Source organism: Calonectris borealis, chromosome Z (assembly GCF_964195595.1).
Source record: "Calonectris borealis chromosome Z, bCalBor7.hap1.2, whole genome shotgun sequence".
Taxonomy (NCBI): Eukaryota; Metazoa; Chordata; class Aves; order Procellariiformes; family Procellariidae; genus Calonectris; species Calonectris borealis.
The window spans coordinates 40,746,095-40,756,353 of NC_134352.1; the positions used below are offsets into that span (position 1 = coordinate 40,746,095).

General features: G+C 38.7%; 1 protein-coding gene across 1 annotated transcript; it reads left to right on the forward strand.

The window, feature by feature from the left end:
• Window positions 1-366: 366 nt before the first annotated feature.
• Window positions 367-4,568, forward strand: LOC142075442 (protein FAM240C-like). Its single transcript, XM_075136792.1, has 2 exons — window positions 367-512; window positions 3,023-4,568. The coding sequence occupies exons 1-2, from the start codon at window positions 367-369 to the stop codon at window positions 3,153-3,155; spliced, it is 279 nt and encodes a 92-aa protein (XP_074992893.1). The 3' UTR covers window positions 3,156-4,568.
• The last annotated feature ends 5,691 nt before the right edge of the window (window positions 4,569-10,259 follow it).

Below are 10,259 nucleotides of genomic sequence, written 5' to 3' on the forward strand. Positions count from 1 at the left end.
AGCATCTCATCTGAACTTCCGTGAGGATGGCACTATATTTGAAAGTATTTTTCCCAAGTTCTTCCAAATCCACTTAAAATCTCACACATACTGAGGCCTCCCCAATATTTCAGTGAACTGTGACACGCATAGTCATTACTCAGTAACAAAAATATGGGTATACAATTTAACTATCACCCAAGGCCTATTTCAATGCCTTATATTTTGCTTCAAGGCAGAGGAAGCATCAGTCACCTATTCTTCTCAGGTGACATACTTTATTTTAATAGCACTTCATGAGAAAGAAATTGCAAGGGGCTAAGCAACAGAGTATCTGCCTCAGGTTAGGCTCCTGACTGCTCTGACCTCCAAATTGCTTTTCAGAAAATGAGCAAGCATACCAACTTTAGACGCCACAAGATGGCTGGTCATGATGCAGAAGGGCTGAAGAACTTCTGGGAAAAAGTCATCCAAGAGCAAACTAAGCAACGAGAAGGTGAAGAGTCTAGGTTAAGCAAAAGTGCCCTGAACAAGTAAGTGGTATTTTTTCTTTTGCACAAGACAGCAAGGCATGTCATCACGTGCTTTAAAATAAGGTAACCCGTTATTGTACTGCTTTATTCATAGCACAGATTGTGTTCTGGATCTTTGGCACTTTTCCTTTCACAGCTGTTTGTCTCATATTTCCATGGCTCTTCTGCATGGAAACTCAGACACCCCTCAGCCCTGAACCTCATGAGCATTCTTCAAAGGCCTTGGAGCCTAGCCACGTAAAAATAAAGCACTTTGGCACTATGACTTGTGACAGCCAGAAAATATCAGGATTTTTACCTGGAACTGGTACAGCTGCACAAATAAATAAAATGGTATTACATTAAAGGGACAGGCAAACCACCCATTTAATGTGTAGCGTAAACAAATCCATAGCATCTTTATCATGTTTAACAGCCCTTTGCATCATATAAGCCCAAGGACAGAAATGGTACAATAAGATTTTCCTGTCCCATGAAACACATTTCATAAGCAATTCTGCTACACAACAGATAAAAAATAAGGCTATTCAAATTTATTTAATTTTTTTTCCAAAACAGTATAAAACAACAGGCATCACCTAGAAGGAGCTGTGACTGTGGTATAGATACTCCGTACAAGTGTGGTAGACTGCTTCAAATAATTGTTCAACCTGTTGCACCCCAGGAGTTTGAACCAAGGTCTCCCACACATTAAGTGAATCCCCTGACTACTAACAGATGGAGAAAGAGGATAAGAAATACCTGAGCCTCTTATGTTTTCTGATGGGCTTTCCTCTTGAAGTTGTCAAATGTTTTCCTGCATAAAACTTGTCAAAACTGGGACATTCAAACAAATTTATTTTACTTCAGCAAACTGGAATGTGCTGGTAAAGAGCTGTTTCTTTAAAAAAAATCCCAGGTACTCTGACCCTAGTGCCCAAGGAGGAAGCTACGATTGTCATTTTAAAGATGAAGAAATCAAGATCTGTGTTCCAACAGAGTCAGATATAGACAGTCCTGCTCCCAGTATCCTACTCTGCTAGCCAGTAATATTCCCATACCCAAATCACCAAGTTGCTGGAGAGAAAACAGGTATAATAAAACCCAGGAAAGTGTTCGACTGCACTAGAAAACTTTGTCACTCTAGCTTCACAAAAAACTACCGCAAGAAGACATCGCAAACCAATTGCAATTAGGGGTGTAGATGATATTTTTAACTTCACAAAGTTAAAAATGTTAAAGGCTTTTATAAGATCTTCTCTGAATAGAGAAAAAATGCAGCAAAAGAACTTTGAATACATCTTAACTTACATATTCAATATGTCTTAACTGACTGGTCACAACTGAAACAGGAAGTTCCTTCAAGGTCACTTGACCAAAGCCCAAATTGTTCACAAAGTGTTCTCTAATTTGAAAAAAAAAGGTATTTTCAGGAGATAATAGACACTGTCGTTACAAAATCTACAGGTCCACCACCTCGTGTAACTGGCACCTAAGAGAATTAGGTGGCTCTAAGTATAGGTAAGTGCTCCCTCTGTGACACCTATGACCCAAGTTGACAAGGAACACCAGTGCTTTTAATGGCAAGTTTTTACTAACTAATTGTACCGATTTTTTGAGGCTTAACTATGCGCACGACAGAATAAGAAACCAAGACAGAGTAGACCAAACGAGAAAAGTTTAAAACACAATCTGAAATCAAACTCAGAAGCCAAACTAACACAAGCATCTATGTGAAACAGCTACTGGTAAGTTATTCTCAGATTAAATCGCTGGCTGCTGTTCTTTTTAACACACCAAATGTGATATAAAAACCCATATACTCCATGATGCATTTGGCATTATCATATGATATCTAATCCTATAACATTACTGGGTCAGGTGTTTCATAACACCATTTCCTTGGGAAAATGACCCAGCCAACAGTATCTTGCAGTGATCCCTAGTGATTTTCTCTTCTGTCTGTAGTATACTTGTGCCTTGAAGCTATGTGGCTCCTCTTGCATGTGACATCAATTCCTTTCATTAGACACATACAAGGTCTGCAGAGATTTTGGGTACAAAATGGTTACTTTTTTTTTCTTTTTTTTTCTTCAGAGTAAACCCAAATGGACGTATTTAAAGTTCTGCTTGCTCTTCTCCACAGCCTTTTACAGTAAACTTGGAGGGCCAGGGGGTGTAACTGTATTTTTTAATTTACATGCTGAATGACCTTACTGGATAGATAGTACTTCTGTGTGGCTTTGAGAATACCCCAGAGGAAAAAACAGAGCTCTTCACACCGACAGTATTTCAACAGTTGTTTGACTCATTAGGAATCCAGCAATGTCAACCACTGATAGCATCAGCACTATCCCTTTCTCCCCTGCATTCCTAATCAAGCAAGTGATAGAGATGTGTAGATGGTAAATAAATACGGAACAAGTGCTATGGTGATGAAAGAGAGGAAAGCTTCGACCCTGCTGAAAAGCCCTGGATACATTTGAAGGATTTGGCTCCGTACTTGCTAAGCGCTTGTCCTCTCTTTGCAGACTGCGCCAGGAATGGACTCTGCAGCTGGAAGGACGAGCAAGGCAGGTCCAGGCGCACACGAAAACGCAGAAAGAACAGATGACGCTGCTGTCCATCGAGGCTCTTCCCTCACCAGATAAAACTGTTGCTTAAAGTTACTGTGAAAACACAGAAGGCATTGGGCCTGACTCTGACCTTCTGCATGCACCTACAAACCAGCAGTTACACTGCTGAACAAGCAAAAGATCAGAATCTGGTCCTTTTCCAGACTACTTGCGAGAGATACTAATAAAGTCCTACTGAAATTCAGTGCAAGAATAAGGCCATAGCACATAATCTTGAAAAAAATGCAAAGGGATAGATAAGAAGTAGACACCTTTAATTCTCCATGATATATTATTACTGCGATGCAGCGGGGCTTTCTTACGTAACTCTGCATTTCCAAGTGACAACAATGTATTTCTAAGAAAGAGGATTGCTTGTTTAATAGGAATAATACATTCAGACGGCTGCATGCAAAATTGCACATTTCCATTTACAGAGCTCACAGAGTTTGGCTTAATGCAAATGTAAGCTGTTCTGCCTGTCTTGATGAGCCACAGTGAAGGGAGTTAAGGATTAGTCTGATCAGCTGGACAGAAGGAGAAATATATTCTTTAATGGAATCGGGAAAAAAAAAGAAAGAGCTTTTCTGATCAACATATAAGAAAATTTACAGATCTTAATCATTAAATGAATAGAGAAAACTATTTACTTTCATGGGGTAGGTAAGAAAAAGACTACTGAGGTTATTATGAACCAGTCTGAGAAATGTCAGAGCAAGTGAGTATGAAAGAGAGTTTGAAATAGAAGGCAGCGAATCAGTTCATCATAACAGCACAGGAACGTTTTGCAAGGTATCTTTTGCCATACCTGGTGTGCACTAATCCAGACACTTGCTGCATTTCATCTTCTTCTAGGTCAGGTGAAATACAGGGAGGAATAACTAAACACAGGGTAATAATAGTGTGTTCTGTTTACCTATATGTCTGTATATCTAAATACCATATCTTTTGGAAGAAAACATTTACTTGTTATCTCTTCAATTAATTTTTTTTATATTGAAGGGAAGAGCCATAAGTCTAAGCAACTATTTTTCTCTAACAATATTGAGCCAGATGGAATTTTACCTTGCATCTTTGTTTATGTTAAAGAAGTAGATAGGAATACATTTGATAAATTTCAAAACAAAACAAAAATTAAACCATTTTGACCTCACAGAAATGTTTTTATCCTTTTAAAACATTTCATTAAAATACACAATTTTACAGAATGTTCCCACTTTTACATATTGAGATTCTCCCATAGAAAAAAACATGTTATGACAAAAATGTTGCTATTCCACAAAAGATTAAAACAATTAAAAACTTCTAAAATGTTCTTTGGTTATTGAAAACTGAAGGGAATGTAGAATCAGTTTCTTTTCATATAACCCAACCCAAAAAGCAATTGTTTCTTCCAGTGTTTTTTTTCTATTAGAAAAGCAATGCTGAAAAATAATAAAGTTGTAACTGCTTTTGCCTTTGCAGACTGGTTTCTTTCTTCTGTGTTCATTTATTTCCCACTATTCTCTAAAAAGTTCTTTTGCTGCCACCCAAGTTAAACATTATCTCTGGTGAAGAAGATCAAACAGGACCTGAACCTGCTGCCACTTACATAAGAAACATAGTAGTTCACTGTTCCGTATGGGTAGCTAAAGGAAGACAGGGCCTACTGAAATGGAGAAATGCCAGATTCCCCACTTCTGAAAACCAAATCTACTGGATTTGCTAACATAACCATTGCTTTGTGGTGTTGTAATGCCACCCACATCAGTGCAGCTTACTCTATCAGCGTGACAAGAGAAGAAGATCCAAGAAAAGCTGGCCCAACAAGCATTTATTGTTCTTTTACATTTAATGTCAACATTTTTAATTATTAGGAACACTTTTATGACAGTATATCTGGCTGTTTATGATGTTATGTAAGACACAGGAAAAAGAGCACACAAGTAGATGCAATCCACACACAGCAATTTTCAGCGCTCCCCAGAGAGTACCCAAAACCCACCTTAGGTCCCTGAGCAGTAGCTTTTCCATCAGGAGCTCTGAGGATGTCGAGGGATGTGTGAAATCACTTCCACCACAAGCAGGCGGCATCATATTGACTACGCACTGGAGGAGTATCACAGGCATTGTTTATCTTCGCAAGAACATGGAACCCATTTCAGTCGTAAATGGGTTTCTGATACATCCACTGCAGCGCAGAGTGTGTATATCACAAGTGTGAAGGACTGAAATCCTCCCGCTCTTAGTCAAAACCAATTCTTTGTGAGTTGTTCAAGTGCATATGCAGTAGTCACGCTTACCTGTTCTAACACATATTTTACAGGACAAGAGTATCCTGGCACCTCCATGATACTGAACACCAGATGCTTTCCATTCCCAAATGTGGGACAAAACATGCATTTTCACTGCTACTGCACGTATAACCAGACTGAGAAAGGAATCAAGTACTAGAAATAATAAAGTCTAGCAGCCGGATGTAGCCAGACATGTTGCTTGCAAATTGCAAAGCTGAAGGCAGACAGTAAGGTGACGGATAGCCTTTTGTCCTTTTGCTTTAGTTACGGGAATTGGTGAAATTCAAGCCTGAATGTAGGCATTTCAGACATGCCTGAAAATGTCAAACCTGGCTTTCATTAAAAAAAGCAGGCAAACAAAAGTCAGTTCAAGTTGAATTGTTAGATTAAAAAACATCTGTCTCATTCATATACACAGCCCCCATTGATAAAACAGGATATCCAGTGAGCATAAGCTGTTGGGAGAGTAGGCCCCTTTAATTGAACACAGCATTTTTTCCCTTCCTTGACCCTAGTTCCTCTCACTTTCCAATGAAAAAAAAAAGAAGATTCAAATAAATATTTAGATTACAATAGCTATATTAACAAAGTTGGACTAGCTATTTGAGAAGAAAAGCAAATTACCCAGATATTTTTTCCCTTGGAGTTTATTAATTTGCCTAATAGAAAAAGAATTGGAATTGAATATCAGTGCATAATCAGTACAGCCCTGAGCCTGCACTAGCAAGACATAACCGTGTCTTACATCTGCATACACGCCAGTCCAGCACTTGCCTAAGGCAGTAAAGAACAAGTGAAATTGTACAGGATAGGGCAGAGACTAATGTTTTTGGTCATGGGACTTTAATCGTATGATCTATGATGCAATAGGTGTGGATCACATCTGTGAGGTAATGCATTTAAGCTGGCATACTGATGTCAGCTGCAGAAAACCCACTTAGCATGCCCAAATTCATGTGCATGGCAGATAATGTGAGCACATACTACACTCATTCACGTGGTTACTCTTAAGTGTTGCGCCTGATCCAGGAACCAGTGACTAATGCTTGAGAGACAGCACGGATTGCTTTCTTAAACAGTCTCCGAGCTGTGGCCAGCTGTTGAAGTCCAGCTTATTCAAATCAAGGCAGTCAAAAGGGTGAATATAAACCACATTGAGCTGCAGTCTGGTTTCATTCGGACACCATGCAGAAGCACTCACACAATCAGTTACAGATAGAACATGTTTAAATACACAGCAGCTCAACACCTGTCAGCTGGTACACTTGAATTAGCACTTAAATTCAGAGCAGGAGAGCCTTTTTTAAGCAAAACCCTTGATTGCCTGCACTTACCACACACTGGTTTGGATCACAAAGCAAATTTAAGGCATGCAAACCAGATCTCTTTCAGAGGAAACTAAACCAGACCAGCAGCCGTGCTCCCAGTGCACACCAAAAGACCCCAGCCTCTAAGGATCTGAGGCAAGCACTAGCTCTTCAGACAGTTTTTAGACACCTGCATAGTGGGGATATTTGGTCCAACCAACCAAATTAGACTGAGTCTGACGTAAACCCTTCAACCATGCTTAGTCTAATGTAGGGACCTCAGCAGCAGCCATTTTGACCTACTGAGTTGCTGCTAATGTGCTGAGTCACTTGCTAATGTAGATGAGTATAGCCCAACCAAAACAACAGAGATGGGATCAAAGCACATTAATACATTTCATGTAGGTCTAAAGGTGGACCTTAGCAGATACAACAACTCAGCTCAGGAATGACAATTTAATTATACAGCCATACAGATGGGCTAGCATGAATAACTATGCACAGCTCGGTCAACTGATCTACTGGAGCTGCGTGTGTTGGAACAGAGTTTACCCACACTACGATAAAACTTAGCATAGATCTGGCTTCTGGAACCATAAAACGGCTATGTGTGGTTCAGTTCTACAGTTAAATGATAGGACTATGAGGATAATCACCAATTTCCTAGCCCAAATGTTCCTCCTAATTACAAACTGGCTGTGTCCTGAGGGATGCTGTTCTCTACCTTGCCTATTAAACAGCACTTGACTGCAGCTTCACTGCCACGGTGTGAATAAGGAATAGTAAATCACATAAAACTTGTACATAAAAAATATTTGTGGATTGAAAAGGGCATCTGTAGATAAATGAGGATGAAACAAAGAGTAGCTCTAGAAAATCTTATACTTCCTGAGGACACTTCCCTTCATGAATTAAACATTATTATATTATTTATTTCTTACAAGGAATGACAAGTGTTATCCATGGTGTTATGCATTTGAGACAAAATTGCACACAAAAATTCAGTAGTCAGGACTGACATTACAAAAATCTACTTCTTTCTCCTATTTCCTATATATGTCAGCTGTGCGTATTTATCTGTGTGTTATTTAGTGGCCAGAGTTTTAAACATATTTCAAGCAAAGGTGGACACAAAGCAGGGAAAATTCCAGCCCCAAAAATGACAGTCTGACAAATAGCCTGAAAAAGGGTTGTATTACCAGGGAAGCCACACTTAACAATAGGTTGCTATGTGCTACCTCCATAATTAAGTGTACGTGTCTCAAATGCCATTCCTTAAATGAAATAATAATTTCCTGCTAGTGACTATTGAAATGCGAGAGACTACTGACCTAATCTTTACCTGCTACTCATTGCCAGTTTTCAGCCTCAGTGGGTCTACTCATTGTAGCATGTGCTTGGTCACAATGGTATGACTTCAGAGGTTCACAATCACGGTCACTATTTTTTCCATAGCAAAGAGCAGCATCATCAGGGAGAGTTATAACTTCAAACAACTGCAGTAATAAAATAATTGTCTGACAAAAATCAAAGGGGGAAAAAAGACGCAGTAGCAAATCTGAAAGATAATACTTAGTTTAGCTATTTGGCCAATTCTTTAAAGAATAGCCCCTTTGTGTTTGGTTTCCACTATGATTGTACTGCATATCCAACCTGAACGTTGGTCCCATTTGATCAGAACTGTAACTTCCTAATATATTTTGACTGTTCAACCATAGGGAACAGTTCAAAAAATAGACTTAATAGTGAAAAGTTCTTGATTCTATTAAATTTAGTATCTAAGACAGAGGAATCATATCTGCAAAATACTGATACAAAAAGCTCAATCTGTATGATGTATTTGCAAATAAGCAGCAGAAAGTTACGTTTTCAAAGAGATTTTGCTATATATATATAGTTAATGCTATTCTTCTCCCTCTGATGTGCTATTCTAGTTAACAATTGTACCACTATTGTTAGAGTTTGAGGTTGCAGTATAGGCTGTGAGTCTAATTAGGCAAGGAAAACACAACATTACTGGAGTGGCCAACAGTGCTATTTCAGACAAACCTTTTGAAAAAGTACCTGTGTTTGCCCTGATAGCTTAATTATATTTTTTTCAGGGTGATGTTGATTCCACTGCAGCTTCTCTTACAGAAATTTATTCTGTAAGATTTGTATCAGTGTTTTTATATGTATTCTAATAAGTGAACAAACCCATACAATTGTTCATTTTTACACATAAAAAGTTCCAAATTACAATGCTGTCCCATTAATTACTGGATATTTTTGCAGCAGAGCTCTTGCTAGAGCTTAGTTAATGATAAAGTGCTAACTAATGAATTCATACTTTGCAGCTTTTGGACAGTACACGAGTTTACTGATCTTGTTGATACTGTCTCAATCATTAAATATGTATTTATAATAACAAGACTAACAGTCACTGAAAATAAGCCCTACAAGCAGTAAGGGCAGTCCGATCTAAAATATCAGAAACAGCAGTTATTATCCACCATCTCAAATGAACACTTAATAACCTGGAACTAAATCCCTTCAGGCTCCATTTATGATATGTACACACTTCTGCTGCAGTGATGACAAATACTCCATTTCCCCAGAACTAATGACCCTTCTATGATATGTACTAGGGGGCTGACAATTGTGTGGAATGAGTCTGTCAACAAACTAATAGAGTGCAGCCATGTTTGAAAAGTTTTATGCCTAAACCACAGGCAAATTTCAGTACTTCCAACCCATAATAAGCCCCTCTGGAGCCATATCGAAATTCTGTAGCATGTGTTTGGTCAAGAGAGTTTCTGCATATGCTTTGTTTATTTTCGGTTTGGTTACCTTTGGCCATTACAGATAATTAGGAGCAATACATGAAAGTAATTAATATGTAACACTTCACTGTGTTCTGACAAAATACTAGTGTCTCATGGGATGTTTTATTGCTTTAATTGGTGGATGCACTAAAGGATATCCTCTTTATCTCAAAATCAAACCAGTTTTTTTTATTCCAAGGCACTTCTGAAGAAGATCTTAAAGTAGGTACAGGTGTATCTTACAGCTTTACTGCAGGCATTTTGACAGCTCTCAGTTAATATATCACTACAAAGATTAAGGATGCAGAAAATAGGTATCCCTTCAACTACATTAGCTGCTATATTTGTAGTTTTAACTTGGACACTGCCATAACATAACCGGGAATCACCAGGGAAAACAGCCAGCCCCATAACATGGCTAGTATCTCTCCCAGCAAGCTAGTTTTGAAAAGTATAATACTGACTAGACCCAATACTGCTAGATTTAAGCCACTGTTTTCAACAAAAGCCAGCAAATTTGAGCAGGTACACTGCCTAGTTCCATCAGTGCCATCTTCTCTTTCAGGTACCCTCTTACCTGGAATCTCTGGCACTCGGTTATAAAGGCTGCCATCCAAGTGCAAATTCTCCTGGCTGCCAGTCCTCAATGCATCTTAAGAAAGCCTGGTATTTCTGTTTGCCAAGTAGGCAACAAGGATTCACAGCTAGGCTGCAGGATTTTTGAACAAGGAGCTTTATTTTTGTTGTGAAGAGACAAGAGCAAAAT